At 34.4% G+C, this 22,682-nt stretch overlaps 1 protein-coding gene across 2 annotated transcripts in view; it reads right to left on the reverse strand.

Annotated features, from left to right (window-relative positions):
* Positions 1 to 4,311: 4,311 nt before the first annotated feature.
* PDC (phosducin) overlaps positions 4,312 to 22,682 on the reverse strand; it is a 116,481-nt gene continuing 98,110 nt past the window's right edge. For both annotated transcript variants that reach the window (XM_053209066.1, XM_053209065.1), the window contains 3 exons: positions 11,291 to 11,375; positions 6,989 to 7,140; positions 4,312 to 5,319 (listed from right to left, as the gene is read on the reverse strand). In XM_053209066.1, the coding sequence (XP_053065041.1) occupies positions 4,795 to 5,319; positions 6,989 to 7,140; positions 11,291 to 11,351 (738 nt within the window). In that variant the 5' untranslated portion in view covers positions 11,352 to 11,375 and the 3' untranslated portion in view covers positions 4,312 to 4,794. The remainder of the gene's footprint in view (positions 5,320 to 6,988; positions 7,141 to 11,290; positions 11,376 to 22,682) is intronic.

Raw genomic sequence — 22,682 nt, forward strand, 5'->3', positions numbered from 1 at the left:
AGCTAATCAGAGGGGCATGAATGGATACTAATTTCTTCACTAAAATCCAATATCAGCTGGGTTCCAGAATATAGGACAAACAGTAATACATAAACAAAATAAAAATAAATCCCCATGTCTTTTAATTTTAGGAATGTGTGCTCTCCTAGATTGCAAATCTTTGAGAAGAAAGAATGACTATATCTTACCCATTTTTATCACCTACTTCCTATATCTAACATAATTACTTGTATGTATTAGACACTCAAAACTTGTGGAAAACCAGTGTAGATAAAGAAAACAAAGAAAATCAAAATTTTATCGTGAGGTAATAGTTTACAAGATATATTTGAACTAAGTATATGATCATGATTATATTGTACAAAAAATAATTCAGTATAATAGTCCTCAAAACTCTGTAGATTTCTTTCTCATGTGTGTGTTAATATTTATTTCACACTTTTTTTTTTTAGAAATAATTTAACTTATATTTATCATGGTATCCTCAGTCAACTTGAAATGACAATTTTGGGGGAGATCTCTCATTCAATTCAAATATTTAGAATTTTTAATAAGGTCCTTATATGCAGGAATGTGTGTGAGGTGTTTGGGATAGATAAATTGCATCCCACCATCTTCATAAATTAGCTTCTATTTACATGAGCATATCTTTCAGAGGTTGTATCTATGTACTGTATGTACCATTATACTTCATAAGTATCTGTTAGTAATAGTAATAATAATAATAATAACACTTGAGTAATACCTATGTAACAGGCACTGTTCTAAGTAGTTTGTTTACATGATTTATTCACTTTTTCCTCACAGTCCAGTGAGGATGTGCTATGATTATCCTTATTTGACAGATGAGGAAACAGGTACAGAGAGGTTAACTAACTTACTCAAGGTCACTGAATTAACCCAGGTAGTCTGGCACCAGTGCTCAGGCTATTAACCACCATTACTAATATATACATGGATATGGATGCAGGCATTACCTATTGCTTGTTTAAATGTCTCCTTTCTCTACTGTAAGCTCCTTAAGGTCAGGAACACTACATGGCACATTGCAGCTCATCCATAAATATTTAATGAACGAATGAATGAATAAGCTTCTCACTTACTAAGATAATTTTGCTGTTCCCTAAAATATTTCTCTTATTTTAATATTACTTTGCAACTGACACTCTTGGTTCTTCCAAGGCTATTCCCCTTATTATTTGGGTGGTTTGTTATGAGGCATGTTACAGCATTTTAGACCTTTACATTTAAACTTCATTCTTTTGCTGAGACAAAAATGATCTCTTCTCCTGCCAAACATAATAGCGGAATGAGTGTTTACATGAGGGGAGTTTGTAATCCAGGATTTCTGCAGCAGAGGGTTTCAGATATTCTAGTCAAATCCTGCCTTTTGTCCGACTCTTTCTGATGAGTGTTACCATCAAAGCTGCATTCTGGCATCCATTAGTCACCAAGTGCTTATTTTGAGAATGGTTGCTATCATCACTTACTCCCTACAAAGGTGCCACCTAGTTACTTTTGTGTTGGCAATTATGGGTTAAATACATTCCTGGGTTCAGTCCTGCTTAAGCTTGCTAGTTCTCTATTTTAAATGCACAGTTGATACAAGAGTAAAGCTTTCATTGAAGGAATCTTTCAAAGCACTCCTTTTTATTCTTCTTTTTAATAGATGAAACTTTTTTCACTGCTTAGCTATGCTTTTCTACCCCTGCCCTACAAAGCTGTATCACATTGTAGTTAAAGACTAGCGATTGAGAACTTACATTCTTAAAATATTGTTCTCTTTAAAGATATCCATTTGACTATCATTCCTTACTGCCTTGTCATCATCTTTTTAAGTATTTACTTCCAGCTCATGGAATTAATGTCAATCTAAAGAGACATTCCACTAAGGAGTTTTTTCATTATTAATATCTCATATGAAGATCCTGTTTGTTTGTTTGTTTCTATGGCTTTTTGAGTCCATTAATTCCCTAGCAGAGAACTCCATAAAGGATTAACAAATTTGTTAGCAATTGTTTGATAGGAGAAAACAGTTGGACTATTTTTTTTGTTTCTTATTTTATATGTAATTGCCCTGCATGTATCTCTCCTAGAACTTTTCCTCCTAGTGATATGTCTAGAATTCACCAACTTAGAAACAGGCCAGAGGATATTTAAAATGCCTTTCCCAATTTACAAAGAGGAATAGAAGATGGAATTTTAGGTTCATTAAAAGAAACTACCTATTGCAATGACTATATGTTAAGGACTTGTCAATGTATGCTGGCCATAGTTAGGAATTCTATATGACCCATATTTGTATCACCAATATCTACAACAATTACAGGCCTTCTTTTTCTTTCCCATTCTTTTTCTCCTTTATTCTCTTTCTCCAGTTGAGACACAGGGTTTCGTAGTCTAGGAGAGAGGTGAAAGTAGAAATGTGAATTTGAAAGTGATCTGAATGTAAGGTGATATTTAAGACTATGGACAGAAGGGGGCTACCTTGGATGAGTGTTTGGCAAAGAAGACTATTCATACTTAAATGAAATAGTCAGTAGGATAGAAAGCAAACAAACAGTGTATTTTGAAAGAAGCCGAAAGAAGTGACTCAAAAAGAGGGGAGGTAGGCAGCTCTGACATATGCTTATTAAGAGATAGAATAAAATAGGGAAAAAGAATTGTCCACTAAGTTTGACAATATGACTTCAACTGTAATTAGAGTGTTTGAGACAAAGGCTGGATGGGAGTGGGATGAAAAAAAATGGAAATGAAGACAAAGATAATGGCTGTAGATAGTTCTTTTGAGAGATATGACTGTATAGGAAAGCAGGGAACTGAGGAATAGCTGGAAATTTTAAATTATAGTTAGGTATATTTTACATAGTGGGAAATTTTAAAATTCATTTACAAGCCAATATGAATAGTATGACAAGGAGAAAGGGTGAAACATGATGAAATGAGAGGGAAAACACTTGCAGGAGAAAAATGGGTGAGAAGGTTGGCTCTACTGCTCAGTTTGGTCATGAGTCTTAGCTGCATGGACACTTGCGTTATAACATCAGTGGAAACAGTGTTTACATGCAGGTGCACATTGTAGATTGGTGATGGAAAGGTGAAGTAGGGCTTGTCTGATAAATTCTATTTTCTCAGTGAAATATGAGGAAGGTGAAATGCTTGAAGTAGGAAGAAAATCTATAAAAGGCTTAAGGAATGAGAATCTATGAAGTCTTCATTTAGGAAACTGGAGACTAGAACTTGTGACAAAGTCTGATTTGAGCATTGGTCCACCAGGGGAAAATAGGCAAAACTGTTTTAAGCACACTTCCTACAGGGAGCCAATTTTTGATGATTTATCAAGCACTATGTCTTCATATACGGGCCTTAGTGCTTCAGCTCTCACTCACCATTATTTCCTGCAGTGATTCAGACCCCTAGAAGTTTCTTTTATCTTCTTGCTCAGTTCATTCATGTATTTAAAAACATTTTTCAAATTATATTTTATTTTGCATTTCCATTTGTTTGTGTAGGAGGAGAGTTTTGCAAGTGTTTTCAAGAGAAATAGATCTCTGAACTTCAGTTTCATCATTTTTAAAGTCGAATAATACTATCTACTTGTGGAATTGTGGTTAAAAATTAGACATTGTAGGGGCTCCTAGGTGGCTCAGTTGGATAAGCATCTGACTCTTGATTTCGATTCAGGTCATGATTTCCCGGTTTATGGGATCAAGCCCTGCATTGGGCTCCTCGCTGACAGCATGGAGACTGCTTGGGATTCTTTCTCTCTATCTTTCTCTCTCTCCTCCCCTCCCCTGCTCACGCACATGCATGTGTTCTCTCTCTCAAAATAAATGAACAAATAAACGTTTAAAAAAAGAATTAGGGGATGCTTAGGTGGCTCATTCGGTTAAACTCAGGTCATGATCTCACAGTTCGTGGGTTTGGGCCTCGCAACTGGCTCTGTGCTGACAGCTTAGAGCCTGGAGCCGGCTTGGGATTCTGTCCCTCTCTCTTTGCCCCTCCTCCACTCATGCTCTGTCTCTCTCAAAATTAAATAAACATTAAAAAATTAAAAAAGGATTAGATATTATATGTATAAAATGCTGGCCCATAAAAATAAAAATTAAAAAATGATATCTGTATAGTTGTAATTATTATCACTACTAGATAATTTTTTGTCTGTAGAATAAAAAGACTTTGCTACTACTCTGCCTTTTTTCCTAAATAAGGTTAGCTTCTGAAATTGTATTTAAAAGAAATACTACTTTTTTTTGCAACTTTAATGTGGCACAATGTTTCTAAGTTTATATGTGTGTGTGTGTGTGTGTATCTTAATGATTTTTTTTTGTATTTTGGGTTATATAATGTTTTTAGGACCTTGATAATGTAATACTCAAGAAAGAAAAGACTTCAAAAAGAAAACTTATTTCCTTGTGAGACTTTATTCTTATCACACTAGAAAAATTATAATTGATAGTGTAATTTGAAAACCCAAATAATAACACTGAGGAAAAAACAAGGAGTAAAAAAGCCAACACATAATTTGAAAGGGATTTTGAAAACTGTCACATTATTCATATTCTCTTTGTCTACAAACATGTGGCTGAACACTACAATGTTTTATAGTAAAGACTTCTATGCATTTAAGTAACTAAGAAATGCTAAGTAAATACTTTTAGTGTACATGTTTTTTTTTCCCACAAATTAAAATAGCCATGGCCATACTTGATGTTCTCTAAAGGAATATAGATACTATGAAAATCAATGCTCAACTTGTAAAGGAGAAACATGAGATGTTGACATAGTGACTCTTTATTCAATATCTTCCTCCGTGTTGGTCTGATCTAGGGCATGTGTCTCTCTTTCAGGTAGTAACCCATATTCATTTAGGAAAGACTCCACATCCCCAGCAAAAAATTCTTCTGCAAACTGTTCAGAAACACTAATAAAATTGCTTATGAGTTCCCCACCTTTGTAGACAAGCAGTGTGGGGAGTACATCTGAGGAAAAGCGGTCCCTAGCACCTGTATTAGAAGCTTTTATTTTACAAAACTTGACCATAGGGTATTCAACTGCAAGGCATGTAAAGCTACTGTTTAGAGCATCACAGCCCTTAATGCCATCTTCATAAATGTGAACAACAATTGTGGTGATTTTCTGCTCCTTTTCAATAGTTTCCAGGAATTGCTCCCCAGTTTCCAGCTCATACACAAACCCATATCTAGGCCCAAAACTCAGCTTCTGGTGCATATCCTGCATACACTGTCTCCGGTATTTACGAAGGCAATTTTCATCTTCTTTGTCCCGGTGGATTAGCTCATATTCTTGAATGCTCATCTAGGAATAAACACAAGAAATGACAGAGATCATTCAGTCAGAATTTATATGCTTTAGACACAAAAGCATATAGACTCAAAGTTTGCATGTGCTATTTTCTCCCCCGCATCCTACCTCACTCATGGTGTGAAGGCCTTCTCCTTGACCACTTTTAGTCTTTGTTCAAATGTCACCTTCTTTGACTACACCACCTAACAGAATGCCCACCCTATGCTCTCTATTCATTATATTGGTTTATTTTTCTTCATAGCAATAAACACTACCTGAGATTGTGTTGTTTATTTATTTATTTAATAATAGTTTTTATAACTGATAGGTCCCATGGGGCAGGAATTTTGTCTCATTCATCACTCTTCACTATCTGCTGTAGTGTCTGGAATATAATAGGAGCTCATAACTATTTCATGATTAGAGCATGCCTAAATATTGCTGTGGAGCCACGAGATGATCACCAGTAAGAAATGTGCCGCTGAACTACCCATCACTTTGGGTAAAAAAATCCCAGCAAGTTCTACCCTGGAGTGGCTTTCATAAAAAATAAAAAGGTATAGACACACAATCTGAATGTGTCACTCAATAATGCCTTTATGGGGGCGCCTGGGTGGCGCAGTCGGTTAAGCGTCCGACTTCAGCCAGTTCACGATCTCGCGGTCCGTGAGTTCGAGCCCCGCGTTGGGCTCTGGGCTGATGGCTCAGAACCTGGAGCCTGTTTCCGATTCTGTGTCTCCCTCTCTCTCTGCCCCTCGCCCGTTCATGCTCTGTCTCTCTCTGTCCCAAAAATAAAATAAAACGTTGAAAAAAAAATGCCTTTATGTTTCTGATGCAGTCTGTTGAGAATTAATATATAATGAATGGTATACACTGGTTTAGAGATAATAATCCATAAGGTGATATATTCCACAATGGAAATCACTTTATGGGTTTTTAATTAATATGATTATTATTGTTATTGTTATATAGATAATGCATGCTAATTATAAGGATTCAAAAATGGCCTAAAAGCTAAAGGAAGGAAGGAAGAAATAGTGAAATTTCCTCACTCTAATATTCTGAGTTTATCTCCATTAACATTTTAGAGATCATCTTTTAACATATCACATGGAAATACACATTATATGACAAGTAAATTACTGTGATTTTTTTGTTAATGCTGCTTTAAAAAAATCATGATACCTTAAAAAAAAAGTGGTTTATTCTGTTTATCTTCTTTCTCCTACTTGGAAAAAGGAAGTTGAGATCTCTCAACCAATCCCATCCTTCCAACTAACCAATATTGTCAAGTTGGTGAGTGTCTTTCCCTACTTTTTTACACACATGTTCATATAATCATATAAGCATAAAAATATATGCAGTAATGTGTTTTTTTTCCCCATTGCTCTAGAGAATGGGATTGTATAATTTACCATACTCTGTATCTTGCTTTCTCATATTATAGAACTGCCTGTAAGTCAGCTCATGTATTTGTAACTAATTCTTTTAATAGGTGCTATACATTTTTTAATATGGAATATCTTCACAGGCATTCACTTCATTTCCTGTTTTTTTGCCAATATAAATACTATAATATATATTTTTGAAATATATCTATTTTGTAATATCTCTAAAGTGATTCTTTCAAGTAATTTTGACTAAAAACATTGTAAGTTATTTATTATTGATTTCTCCTTACCTTTCTGCTGAATCTTTCTTTTGAGTCTTTGTTATCTCTACTCTGAGGAGAAGACATTTGTCTGAGAATCTCCTTCTTGCTTGGTGGAACTGAATCACTGTCTTCACTCTCTAATTTAAACTTTCTCCAATCATTTATTACTCCTTTGGGTCCTGAAATAAAATAAAAAACAAATTGTTTTCCTTTTTATTTTCAAAACGACTATTTATACAACTTAAATTTGTATTAACTATTGCCATGGGAATAGACTTGTCATCTTCTGCATTGGAAATGAACATCTTGTTTTGGCTAGAAATTTTTGACTGCCCTGCTCATAAAAATGTTTTCCCAAATTAATCTTGTTAAGTGGGTTATGGCTAAGAATTTTTCTGAAACATCTACATCAATGAGAATACAAATTATACACTTTGAACTATTGGCAAAATTTGAGGGTAAATTTGTTAGAAATTAGAATGTAGAGAGAAACTAGAAAAATGGCACGTTTATTAATAAGAAGGAAGCTTCAGCAATAAACTAAAATTGGCACCCACTATTAAGAAAGGATACTAGGATTATTAGGGAAATAAATTGAAATGATATAAAGATCCAGAAAACAACAATAATAATAGCACATACAAGACAACCAGTGAGAGTAGACCTGATCTCAATTAACATAACCAAAATGGCTTTAAGAAAATTATTACATAATCATCCAGTTCCTTTTAAGATTTTAAGAACCTTTTACAAATGTAGAAAAGCTGGGATTTGAAGATTTAGGAAAAATTAATAAAATCAAGGATGATCTAACTGGAATTCAGATGTTTAGTAGCCGTGATAAATAATAACAGTGTTTGGAAGGTCTAAATTCTTGAAAATATGGAGTTTTAAATATCCTTCACTAAAGATTAGCCCTATCTATACTTTTAATATTGTATTATATATGTGGATATACTCGCTTTCTCCCCCATATTTCTAATAATTTTTAAATTTATATAATATATTGGGATGTATGGGTGGCTCAGTCAGTTGAGTGTCTGTCTCTTGATTTCAGTTCAGGTCTCTCTCTACCTCCTCCTCTGCCCCTCCCCTGCTTTCTCTCTCTCTCTCTCTCTCTCTCTCTCTCTCTCTCTCTCTCTCTCCCCCTTTCTCTCTCTCTCTCAAAAAATAATAAAATAAATATACATATACATAATATACAATATGTACTTTTAATATAAAGTTACTTATATTAAAAAATTATATTCAGTCAATCACTGTGTTCTGTTTACTTGTATAGTCTTCATCTTCTAGATATGTTTTCTGTCTATGCAAAATATGCATGTGTATAGCATGTGTTTATATGTGCAGAAAAGGGCATCTTTTTCTCTCGTTATTTTTACAGGTGGTAGTATATTATACATACTTTTTCTCACCTTGCTTTTTTAAATTCATAATATATCTCAGAAATTTTTTCATATACATACATAAAGAGGATCTTCTCTTTTTTAAAAAAATGGGGGCATGACATTCCATTGTGTAGATGTTAAATTGCTTAAGTAGTTTCTTATTGATGTATATTGTTGCTTCCACATTTTTTCTATGATATATGATTCTGAATGAAGAACCTTGCACATACATTTTTTTTTTTTCTATCCATGCAATTCTGTCTATAGGTTATTGTAGTAAAATTGCTTGGTCAAAAGGCATATACATTTCTTTTTTTTTTTAATGTTTTTAAATGTTTTTATTTTTGAAGGAGACAGAGAGAGCATGAGCGGGGGAGGAGCAGAGAGAGAGGGAGACACAGAATTGGAAGCAGGCTCCAGGCTCTAAGCTGTCAGCACAGAGCCTGATGTGGGGCTCGAACTCACAAACTGTGAGATCATAACCCGAGCTGAAGCCAGATGCTCAACCGACTGAGCCACCCAGGCGCCCCCTAAAAGCATATACATTTCTAATTTTGATACTGCTATGCTACTTTTAAGGAAGTTGTGCCAATTTACACTCCTACCAGTAATATATGAGTATGCCTCTTTCCAAAGTGTGTTATTAAACTTTTTACTTTTACAAACTGTATGAAAAAAATGTATCTCACAATAGTACTAATTTCATAAGTGCTATTTAAAATTTTTTTAAACATTTATTTATTTTTGACAGACAGAGAGAGACAGAGTCTGAGCAGGGAAGGGACAGAGAGAGAAGGAGACACAGAATCTGAAGCAGATTCTGACGAGCCTGATGCAGGCTCGAACCCATGAACCGTGGGATCATGACCTGAGCGGAAACCAAGAGCTTAATGAACTGCACACCCAGGTGCCCCATAAGTGCTATTTTTAAAATGTTTACTTTTTAAGTTTTGAGACAGAGAGGTAGAGAGCAAGCAGGGGAGGGGCAAGGGACAAGGACATAGAATCCCAAGCAGGCTCTATGCTGTTAGCACAAAGCCCATGTGGGGCTTGAACTCACAAACTGTGAGATCATGACCTGAGCGGAAACCAAGAGACAGGTGTTTAACCAACTGAGCCACCCAGGTGCCCCAGTGCTGCTGCTGCTGTTGTTGTTGTTGTTGTTGTTGTTGTTGTTGTTTTAATTGACCTATCTTTTGCTCATTTCTCCATTTGATTGTTGCTTTTTTTCTTACTGATTTGTAAGAGCTTTCAGTATATATTAGGAAATTAACTCTTTGTCAGTTGAATTACAGCGGGTTTCTCCCAATTTGTTAAATGCTTTTTGGAATTTGCTACTAATGACTTATCAGACAGCAGACATTCTTTCTTCCCTTTCTCCCTTCCTCTCCTCCCTCCCTCTGTTTGTTCATTGGTGCCTTCTTTCCTTCCTCCCTCCCTCCCTTCTTTCCTTCCTCCCTCCCTCCCTTCTTTCCTTCCTTCCTTCCTTCCTTCCATCTTTCCTCTCTCCCTCTCTCCCTTCTCATTTTTATAGCTGAATTTATCAATCTTCTTTTATGGTTTCTTGGTTCTGTGCCATAATTAGAAAGGTATTCTTCACAGTGTCATTATAAAATGAATTCCCATGCATTTTGTTAAGTACTCATGTGAATTTGGGGCTCCTGGGTGGCTAAGTCGGTTAAGCATCCGACTCTTGATTTCGGCTCAGATCATGATCTCACTGTTAGTAAGTTGGAGCACTGCATCAGGCGCTGATGGTGTGGAACCCGCTTGGGATTCTGTCTCTCCTTTTCTCTGCCCCTCCCCACTTGTGCTCTCTCTCTCTCTCTCTCTCTCAAAATAAATAAAAATTTTTTTAAAGTACTCATGTGAATTCATTCAACCTTCTTTCTAAATTTAAAGGCTCCATTTCATATTATTAAAAGACAGAGGAAAGTATTAATTTAATAAGATTCAATAGAGTTTTTAAAAAACCCTAAACTGTTATTTTTACTTATTTTTAAAATGTTATTTATTTTTTTAATTGAAGTATAGTTGACAGTATATTTATATTATATTTAATATAATTTATAATTTGTTATATATATTTATATAATATATGTACATATATTAATATAATTTATAATATAATTTAATATTATATTTAACTGAAGTATAGTTGACAATAATATTATATTACTTTAGGGTTTACAAAATAAGTGAAGAGGCTTAAGAGGTACAAACAACTTTTTTTTTCTGAGAGGGAGAGAGAAAATCCTAAACAGGCCACACACTCAACGCAGAGCCCGACACAGGGCATGACCATGAGATCATGACCTGATCAGAAATCAAGAGTTGGATACTTAACTGACTGAACCACCCAGATGCCCCTACAAACCGAACTTTTAAACTTGAACCATGCTATTTGACTTTTAAACTCTTAGTAGAGGCATATACACAGTTGTGTACAATTAAACAGATTAGGAAAACAGGCTCTGGGTGAAATGAATTGAAGTCTTAATGTTTTCTGGAGGAATACTGAAATGCATTTAATTTAAGAATGTTTTATCATTTCTTTATATTTTCAGATTCAAAAAATTAAAATTAAAAACTCTACCTTTTGGTCTACTATTGTTTACAATTGCAAAGAAAGTTCATAGTGGGAGAAATTAGAGAGGAAGGAGCTTAATTATACTGTACATAGAAAGGTCTTATAATAGTTGGGCAGTAAGAAATTCTCAATAATAAATGTTTTTCTCATTCTTTGACATCTAAATAAAACTGCTTAAGAGTATTTGACTTCACATTCATTTTTCCACTTAAGTATTTTTAGATGATTCCATGAAACCATTCAAATATATTACTTAAATTTCATACTGAATAGTGGCAATAAGAACATTAGAGATCTCCAGATTTAACTTTAATTTAATAATTATTATTTTCTTCTAGATTTGCTTACCTGTATGGGTAGCCTGTCCTTCAAAGTCTTCCTCCAAACTTTGGCTTTTGGCTTCTTCCATTTTAGGGATTAGATTTGATATAATCTATAGTATGAACAAAGAAGTAATGATTATATATGTATACATATACCTTTCTATGTACAGTGTAATTAAGCTCCTTCCTAACTTCTCCCACTATGAACTTTCTTTGCAATTGTAAACAGTAGTAGACCAAAGGTAGAGTTTTTAATTTTAATTTTTTGAATCTGAAAAAAAAAAAAAAAATATATATATATATATATATATATGAGATTCTATTATTCTCCTGCTGCCAAGTTCCACAGTAGGCTAAGAGTTATCACTAAGTGATAAAGTGTTCAGTATGTTTCTGTCTGCCTTGTAAAAGGACATCAATGTAATGTTTATGTTATTAAAGATATTTTGACCTAAATATTTTACATAATTCATAGTTTGTTTTTACTTAAAGAGCCTTCAGTTTAAATCTATGTACTTAGTGAACATTATTTATTACATAGTTTTTTATTTTGTTACCAAATATCATACAATTATATCCCAATATTTTATATAACAACACTTTTAAAATTAATAATAATTATAAACTTACTATGAATACTATGTGCAGACATTGTTCCAATTACTTTATGTGTCAAAAATCATTTAATTCTCACATAGCCATATGTGGCGGAGATAATTGTTAATGTCATTTTACAACTGAGGAAGCTGAAGGACAGGGAGTTTAAGTTACTTGTCCATGATTGCATAGTAAGTGGTAGAGCAAAAATTTGAACCTAGATTTAATTGTAGAGCTAAATTTTAATTCATTACACTCTTATGGAAGTTAACATACGGAAGTCGAGTCATTTTGTCAATATGGTTTGACAAATCCAACTTCTGAACTGGCATTAACGAATAATGATCTAAGAAACAGTGCTGTTCAAAAACTAATTCCATAACATCTCTCCAGACCATCAAGCAAGTTTTGGTGAAATCACCCAACAAGCAGATAACAATTAGTCACTATGCCTATAGAATTTTGACTAAATAAAATATGTCACAATATCTACCGAAAGTACATGAAGTTTTATTCATGGGAAACTCGTTGATGTCATTATATGGAACCTATTTATTCTTTGTTCACATCAAATCCAACTTATGTACTTAGTTATCTTTCCAACATCTGGAAAACTCTATTATACATACTAACACATTCCCTGCGGGGTCCGTATAGATGTGACTTTTTTGAAATTTTAACGTTTATTTATTTTTGAGAAGAGAGAGCCAGAGCATGAGCTGGGGAGGAGAGAGAAAGAGGGAGACACAGAATCCGAAACAGGCTCCAGGCTCCAAGCTGTCAGCACAGAGCCAGATGTGGGGCTTGAACTCAGGACCCTGAGACCATGACCTGAGCGGAAGTCAGACGCTTAACCGACTGAGCCATCCAGGCGCCCCATAATTTTATTGTTTCTATCATTGTAGTCCTTACTCAGAATCACTGGATATCAAAGGTCTTTGCCAATTTGATTTTATCCATTTGAACAAGAAAAGCCTTTTAAGCAAAGGCTGTCGAGAGCTCTTGGAGACTGTAGATATGGATTTTAAATCATGTGTGTTTCTCATGTTCATGTAAAAGGGGGAATATAAGCAAAATAAATGGTTTGAGTCACTTAAAAAAAAGCTATCAAGGGAAATTTATTACACAATATTTATGTAACTATAGATGTAATCAAAATATTAAAATTCGATGGATTTGGTAATTAAAAAGAATAAAGGAAAATGGAAATAAATAAATGTTAGTTAAAACATGCTACTTAAGGGACACCTGGCTGGCTCAGTCAGTAGAGCATACAACTCTTAATCTCAGGGTGGTGAATTCGAGCCCCACATTGGGTGTACAGCTTACTTTAAAGTAAACAAACAAACAAATAAGCATTATATTTAAAAAGCTACTTAAGGGTGTCTGGTTGGCTCAATTGGTTAAGTGTCCAACTTCTACTCAGATCATGATCTCACAGTTTGTGAGTTTAAGCCCTGTGTTGGGCTCTGTACTGACAGCTCAGAGCCTGGAGCCTGCTTCAGATTCTGTCTCTGTCTCTCTGCCCCTTCCCTGCTTGCTCACTGTCTCTCTCTCTCTCTCTCTCTCTCTCTCTCTCTCTCTCAAATATAAATAAACATTAAAGCTACATAAACACTAAGCTACTTAATTACTTATTGCAATTACTTAAAAATAATTTTTGCATTTAAAAAAATGAATATTTATTAGTTTGCTTCAAAAGAACACTTCACAACAAAGTAATAGAAACTTTTTGATAACTTCAATAGTTCTATAGTCCCTAGAGAAGAAGACACTCAACCAGACTTCCCCCCACCGCCCACAGAAGTATAGAGTTAATTTGGGGTAACTACGATTCACGGTAAATACAATAAATACACAATAAGTACATTAAGACTATCTAAAGATAATTTTTATTTCAAATGTTGAAGAAAAAGAAGCATAACTTGCTTCTTGGCTTGCCTCTTGCCAACCTAGTTAGAAATCCAGTAAAAAAAAAATTTCATTTTCCAAAAAGACTTTTGCCAATTTGTTTACTGAAAAGATAATCCCATTACTTGGGGAAAACTTGATTCATTGATTCAATTAGTATATTTTAAGAATAGACTATGTGGCCGGCATTTCCATAGGCTCTGAATTACATGAAGAACAGAACTCTTCCAATATGACACTTACAAACACTAAGACCTAAGTCAGCTAGGTTGTCTATTTAGCAAAAACCAGAGCCCATCTTTACCTAATGCCTTCATTTGAGTTAGAGTACAAAGATTGATAAAATTTACTACTATTTACTACTAGGGAAACCAGTCAACAGATACAAATTGAAAGAAACATATTGAAACATATTTGCTGACACTGCTTGAAGATTCTGTAGAGGAGACACAAGTCCAGTATAATTAACTTATTGATATTTTTGATCTACACTCCTATTAATAATATTCCCTGTCATCACCTCACTCTGGGGTTTTCTGATTTCCTCAAATAACTTATCTTTTTCAAAATTAGCATTAGTATCCTAAAATTAATTGAATTAGTATTTGGAAGGTGCTTAGATCCAGACACATAGTGTTATGTGAGTCTGTAAAATAAAATAAAAATATGTATTTTATGTTTGTAATACAGTACAACAATCATTTAAAACATATGATCAGCATTTGGTTTGCAGTGGTATTCTTAGTGGTTAAAAAATTCCATGTCTGCTTTGGGTTAAAGGTTTTAAAATAACAATAGGATGTTTACAAGACTTTGGGTATTAATAAGCTCATCTGTGTGTGATTGCAAATTGGTGATAAAATAGGGTGAGAAGACAGAAAAGTGCTTCCATCCCCAAATTTGCTGTGGTTCAGCAGTTACTGTATTTTCCATCTTATGTATTATAAAAATCTGTAATGTTGTTCCCTTTTGATTTTAGATATATATACATGTTAATGAGACATATAGTTTAAAATATAATTTTACCAGGTTTGGGTTTTATTTTCCTCTTAGTGTAGGATTTTAATAGTAATTTAAAATAATGGCTGATAGGGAATAACATTTCTCACACTTTGCTCTTAAAACTCTAACACCTCCCATAGTGATGATCTAGAATAGAAAGGAAGTGAGTAAAATTCTTAAACATTAGTTTAAAAAACTCTTTAAAAACCCCAAATCTACCCCTAAACTATTTCATTATTATCATTATCCTTGTTCACATGATACTGTGATGATGACATCTGTTAATCATTTTAAATATATTGACCTGATCTAATCAGACTATCTAGTTTACAATTGACTTGTACATTCTCAGTGTTCTGAAGAAGAGCTTTGCCTTCAATACTAACTATTGTAGTTTGCTGGTAGATTTGCAAAAACTAGAGTCATCTCCCCACTATGCTCTAGATTGACTTCTCTCCTAGCATCCACAACAATTTTTTTAGGACTTATTTTTACATTCCTTTTCCTCCACTACTGTAAGCTTTTTTCAGGACAGGAACAAGTTTTTTACTTGTTCTTGTCTTCTTATAATTGTTTCACATGTTATAAATTCTCCATAAGTTACAGCAGCCATTTAAAAATTTTTTTAAATGTTTATTTTTGAGAGAGACAGAGGCAGAGGCAGAGAGTGGAGGGGGGTGAGGGCAGAGAGAGAAGGAGACACGGAATCTGAAGTAGGCTCCAGGCTCTGAGCTGTCAGCACAGAGCCCAATGCAGGGCTTGAACTCACAGACTGCAAGATCATGACCTGAGCTGAAGTCAGACACTCAACCCACTGAGCCACCCAGGCGCCCCTACAGCAGTCATTTTTAAAAGAAACAACTATGTGCTAGATAATTTATAGATACTGTTTTTAATTCTCAAAAAATTATTATCTTCATTTTTCAGACATGGACTCTCAGGTTTCAGGAGATTCCGTGACTTGCCAAAGCTCACAGAGCTTGTAGCAGTAGATAGAGCCAGGGTTCAATCCGAATTTGTCAGACTCTCAACCCTCAAAAATCCTCATTTTTTTCTGTTCTTTCATTACCTCAATAAAATGCTAAAAGGAATGAATGAATTAACCAAATAAATCAGCCTAATTTTTTATAGAAGCATTAAAACCAAGATGGGAATATGAAAAATAATCGATCAATAAGCTACCATGTTCCTAAATTCCTTGAGATAGTAGTTACTTGAATGATAAATGTCTCTGTTTTGCATTAAACCTCACTGATTTATGCTGAGTGTAACAGCATAAATAAATAAATAGTATAAGTAAATAAAAGCAAGTGTAATATGCAATAATTTGTCAGTTCTGTATCAAACTGAAACTAGAAAATGCAAAGTTATGGAAACATTATACTTAGCTTTGCATGGAGATTTGGCCAGCCAAGTGATATTTCACTCATGGGATTCGTATCAACCTCTTAAGAATTAACTGTATACTCCAAAGAATGGTATTTGAATTTTTAAATGTAATTGAAACAACAGTCTTTAAGATCAATTTCTAAAATTAAGTCTGTTTGCTTCTTAGTGCAAATCTTCTCAATGTGTGGCATATATTTGAAAACTAACACTTCAGTCTTTCAAACTGTCTGCCTCTTTTCAATTTGTCAGAAATCACATAAACATAACTTCCTGGTATCTTAGTCTGCTCAGGCTATTTTAACAAAATACTATAGACTTCTGGGGCAGAAATTTATTTTCTCACAGTTTTGTAGGCCAGGAGTCCCAGATCAAGGTTTGGCAGGGCTTTCTGGTGAAGCTTCTCTTCCTGGCTTGCAAACAGCCACCTTTACTCTGTGTTCTTGCATGGTGTAGAGATTGAGTTCTCTGGTGTCCCCTCTTGTAAAGACACTAAATCTATGGATCAAGGCCCTACCCTTGTGCTCTCATTTCACCATTATTTCCTTCCTTACTAATTAGTATCTCAAAATACCATCACAGTTAGAGTTAGGTCATCAACATGAATTGTGGGGGGCACAATTCAGTCCATAGCCCCTGGTTCTGTTTTGTGATAAATTATCTAAATTATGTTAGATGCTGGCTGTTATTTCTGAGTCTGCCTAGCCTGCCTTTTCCTTAATTTCTGAAGCCTTGCAGCCTCTGGATTTCTCAGGACTCACCATCTATCGTCTAAGAATTACAATTAATGCAATGAGGCATACCTAGGATTAACTTGTCCATTTTTTTGGATTCTTCACTAGTTCTTTCCCTGCTTCTAGACCCATATTCCTGAGATAACATAGAAGGCTCTATAAAAACATAGGGCAGGAAGCCCCTGCATGCCAAATAATGTAAATGCCAGTTATTTCCTTGGCCAGTTTCTGGGTTGCACTGATGCCCTGAGGAAAGTATTGGTGTCTGTACTAACTACAATAGAATGTAGACTATTCAGGCATTAACAAAGAATGAAATCTTGCCATTTGTAACAACATAGATGGAACTAGAGAGTATCACGCTATGTGAAAGAAGTCAGTCAGAGAAAGACAAATACAAAATGATTTCACCCACATGTAGAATTTAAGAAATAAAACAAACAGAGGCACCTGGGTGGCTCAGTTGGTTAAGCTTCCGACTTCGGCTCAGGTCATGATCTCCCAGTTCGTGAGCTTGAGCCCCGCACTGGGATCTGCCCTGACAGCTCAGAGCCTGGAGCCTGCTTCAGATTCGGTGTCTCCCTCTCTCTCTCTGTCCCTCTCCCACTCGTGCTCTCTCTCTCCCTCTCTCAAAAATAAATAAATGTGAAAAAAATTTTTTTTAATTACTAGGTGGAGAAAAATCTATAGAAATTCTGCTTCACCTTCACTTCTTTTTTGTTTAGTTTTTATTTAAATTCCAGTTAGTTAACATATAGTGTAATATCAGCTTCAGGTGTTCAATTTAGTGATTCAACACTTGCATACAACCCTGGTGCTCATCACAACTGCCCTCCTTAATCCTCATCACCTATTTAACCCCTTCCCCCCTCCTCTCCTCTGGTAACCATCAGTTTGTTCTCTATAGTTAAGAGTCTGTTTCTTGGTTTGTCTCTCTTCTCCCCCACCCCCGATCCATGATAGTTTGTTTTGTTTCTTAAATTCCACATGAATGGAATCATGAAGTATTTGTATTTCTCTGACTGACTTATTTTTGATAGAAACCCTGATTTTGTGCCTTGATCTGTGCTTTATTAAGGGTGTCACTCTTACAGGGCTTCACATCCTACCCTTTTCTACCTCTAACCATACATCTCCTTAGGTCTGTGCTCTCCTGTTTTCCAAGGTGACTGTGAACTAATCTGATCAACTAAGCCAGGCTAATGTTCTCACCAATGCTAATATATTAATGTCAGATGTTTTAACCCTTGCCATGACTATCTTTCCCAATGTCATATTGGACTCCTATAGCAAACAATTCTGCTTTTCCTTTATTAGTAAAAAAGTGCTGGGAATTTCACATCAGATAGGTCTAATAGCACCATGTCGTATCATAGGAGTTATTGCTGGGTTTGTGGAGACCTCCATTACCTCTCAAATCATAAAGATAGCTATAATGATTTCACATAAGACATAATTTCTTCTTTCTCTATCCCACCCCTCTATTTTATTTACTGACATTGAGAACTGGAGATTTCTAGTAAGAGTAATGTTATGTTAGGTCCAGTATCAATGTAGAGGGAATTTTATGCCTCATAATATGTCAGTTAATTTCTTGAATAATTCTCCAATTGATTAATTATATATGTCTTCTCCTCTGAGGAGTAGCTAAGCTTCTTGTGGGTAAGAACCATGCATTACAATACTTCGAGTGACAGTAGAACATAGTAATACATAAACACTTGGGTTCAAATATAGCCCTGCCAATTATTGACTGGGTGACCTTGAACAAATCACAAAATCTCTCTGTGTTTTAGTTTTCTTATTTGTAAAATTGGAGTAATAATAGTGGCCACTTCAAAAGGCTGTGTGAATATTAAATGATATGCAATGTATCATGTAAAATGTGTAATATTTAGTTGTAGGAACTTAATAGATGTTGAGCAAAAGTGATAATTAGTAAATAATTAAAAATTTTAAATACTAAAATAAAATATTTAAAATTAATAATAGATGTTGTCAAATCAATATAAATTTTGTTTTGGAATCAATGCATTTATGCACTGCTTATGTCTAATTATCTCTCCCACCCAAGAATATCTGTGTGTGTGTGTGTGTGTGTGTGTGTGTACATGTGTGTGTACACAGTCACACATATATTATACATTTATCTCAGAATTGTTTTCTATTCTATTTTATTAACTAAAGTTTATCCTAATACTTTGATTTATGCTAATACTTTGGTTATCTTTATCCTAATACTTTGATATACTTCTAGTAAGGTCTGTTTGCCATAAAACATTTAAGACATTTAAGAATGTGAAACCTGAGGGGAGATTCATTTGGTGAATTACAGGCTAATTCAGGTTGATTAATACAGGTAATACAGGATAATTAGCCTGAAATACAGACTAATAAAACGTACATGAAAATGCCTGGAAAACAATAGTAAGATTTTCTGAAAAGTGCATAAGTGGAAAATGAGAGGTGGTGATTTAAATTTGATTTTCCATTTTTGTCATAGTGGTTTATATATTTTTTCTGAATTTTGGTTATTTAATGGAGGAGGACTTTGCAGAGATAGTTACAATACTCAGGATTTATGTTGCTGCCTTTAGTCATTCTAGTTGTTAATTTTGGGGTAGGTCAACTTTCATATTGTTTTTTATCGTAATGAAAGTTTTTTTCTTAATAAATCCGCAGAATCATGAATGGATTATAGCACACACTATCCTCAAAATGGCTGTCACAAATAGATGCTGAGCAAATGGTTGACACCAAGCAAACGTTACTTTTCTTTCCCTTACATATAAAACACACACCTTGATGCCATCGAAAACATCCCTTTATCACTTTCACTCTCCCTGGTATCTAAAGTTCAAAACAACTTAGATAGAAGAATTATGATAGAAACTTTGATAAGAGACACTGCAGAGTATATATAATGGTTAATGGTTCCTATTCTTCTCAAATTGTTTTGAGTCTCATTTTGTTATAAATGAGACTGGACAGGTGGAAGATGTAAGGAGTCTTTTAAACAATTTGTATGTCAGGAATGCATAGCATATGGCAGTCTTCTATTTGTCAGCCAGTATCATCAGTTACAAATATCCTGGGAAAATATAAGCTTCCAAATTATAACTGAGTTTTTGCTCCTAATGAAAGAAAAAGACATTAACCTATTCAAGTTTGCTCTTACTACAAACAGACATTTCCTTAGTTGTTCTGAAGCAAATAGAAATGTTGGAATCTTGCTGGAAATTCAGAGCAGATACCTTGTTTTGAATATCTGTATATCTCGTAACTATACTTACTTTAGCACTTACTGTTATAATTACAGTAGACGCATTATCATGAATGGTTCATATATATTTTGACAACTTCTGTAATTCAAATGCATTTTATAAACATAATATTTACTCAAAAAATTGCCATGATGAGTTAGATGACCTCTAAAATTTTTTTCTAGCTTTAATGTTAGGATATATATACGTATAGGATATATATATAAATGGATGCTATAGTTGAAAGCTATTTTTGAAGTTAATAAAAAAACTCAATGACAAAACAATGGGAAAATTTTACTTCATTTTCATGAGGCAAACTGTAAAGATTATTATTAATCATAATTACCTCCACAATGAGGCAAAATAGAAGAAAATATAATCAATCAAAAGAAAAATTGCACCTAATTTAACAAATATCCACAAACTCCCTATATTCTTTTATTTATTTTTATTTTTTTTAACGTTTATTTCTTTTTGAGACAGAGAGAGACAGAGCATGAACAGGGGAGGGGCAGAGAGAGAGGGAGACACAGAATCCGACACAGGCTCCAGACTCCGAGCTGTCAGCACAGAGCCTGACGCCGGGCTCGAACTCACGGACCATGAGATCATGACCTGAGCCAAAGTCGGCCTCTTAACCGACCGAGCCACCCAGAAGCCCCTATTCTTTTCTTCTTTTCTTTTAAAACATTACTTCTGTGTCATTAAATTTTTGAAGTAACCTTCTGAAACAGCTATTATTATCCCCACTTAAATAGACAACCCCTCCCTGTAAAAACCCCAAAAATGTAATACTAAAAATAAAACAAAAAACAAGAACACACAACTGGTTAAGTACCTGGTTCTAAGCCTGAGAATGCTTTCTCACTGAGTGTAATACTCCCTTTCACAGCTCAGGAGTCATATCTTCAAATGCAAAGTGCAAGGAATCATCCCTTCTTTCCTTCAATTCTCTCTTCACTCAAAAGGAGGACTGAAGAATTTTAAATTTCAAAATTAATTCGCTTTTCATGGTTTTATTTAACTATCTGAAATAACTATCTTTGAGTCTGGAATATCAAGTTCAAAATGATGTGTTTACTCTGAATTTACATTAGTGAAGATGAGTAGTGCCAATCTCTTTAAGAGGGAAAGATCCGCGGAATTTGTTTTACAGTTAGATAAGTCATTACTGAATGTTACTTTGAAATATTTTAAAAGAACACCCATGAGCATTAAAATCAGTATTCTTTCCCCCAAGGTAAAAGTTTAAAAATTGTATGAAGAAGATTACCTGCAGACTCACAGTTTGGTTCTATGTGCCTCGTATCCTTGGTTATGTTCAGTAGATGAGAAGGCCTGTTTACTGAACTTCACTTGAACTTGGACAGGTTTAAGCTCAGATTTAAGATCCCTGAATATTGATGACCCTCGCAGAAATAGCTCTGAACAGGTAATAGGATTAACATAAGAGATTTACAAAGCCTGTTCATTAACAGTAAGGCAAAGACAAACTAAAACAATGAAGAACTTCAAGTTCTGTGGTAAATACAATCTTTGTCCACCTATTTTGTGTTATTTGAAGAAAAAAAATTATCTCTTTCCAGCATGGAAATTTCACTCAGAAATTCACTTGCCATTTTCAGAAAGAAAAAATTAGTTTTTCTGGTCAAGAAATTTTCTTGGTCCAACTGTAAGAACTATCCTTCTTGACAATTGCATTTGGCATGGTCCATTTTCCTCCTAAATTCACCAAACAACTATTTTCTTCTAACTTTTTAGTGCCCTGAAATGCCTTGCATATTAAAATCTTTTTTTTTATAAATAAAAGATTTATTTTTTTGTTTGTAAAAAAAATACTGGAAATGTTTGAATACAGTCTTTGTTATTATTTTTTTTTAAATTATTTATTTTTGAGAGAGAGATATACACAGAGTGTGAGCAGGGGAAGGGCAGAGAGAGGAAGACACAGAATCCAAAGCACGCTCCAGGCTCTGAGCTGTCAGCACAGAACCCAATGCAGGGCTTGAACTCATGAACCATGAGATCATGACCTCAGCCCAAGTTGAATGCTCAACTGACTGAGCCACCCAGGTGCCCCTTGAATAGTCTTTATAATGTTAATGAGTTTAACCTTTCTATCTTGCCCCTACTTTATTGTATCTTTCCTAGTTCTTGTTTGTTTTATTATGTTGGTCATTTCATTTTCCTTCCATTGGCATTCAAAACAAAGAACTTTCATTCAGCAACAACTTATAGACTGCCTACCCTTTGATAGGGAATGCTCAACAGAAGTGTTTTTGCAGTCTTTGAAAATTAAACTTCTGAAACTATTAGTTCAAAGCACCTCATAGAATGTATATTCTGTAATCTAAGAGTAGTTACCTTATAGTTTACAGAATGCATTTAATGGGCAAAAGATAGCAATTACATGAATATTTATTTATTACAATAAAATGAGTATGTATTCATTAGTTCCATAAATATGAGCACCTACTTTGTGTAAACCAGCAGTGACTAGGTACTGAGGATACAAAGAAAA

The sequence above is a fragment of the Acinonyx jubatus genome, chromosome E4 (genome assembly GCF_027475565.1).
Source record: "Acinonyx jubatus isolate Ajub_Pintada_27869175 chromosome E4, VMU_Ajub_asm_v1.0, whole genome shotgun sequence".
NCBI lineage: Eukaryota > Metazoa > Chordata > Mammalia > Carnivora > Felidae > Acinonyx > Acinonyx jubatus.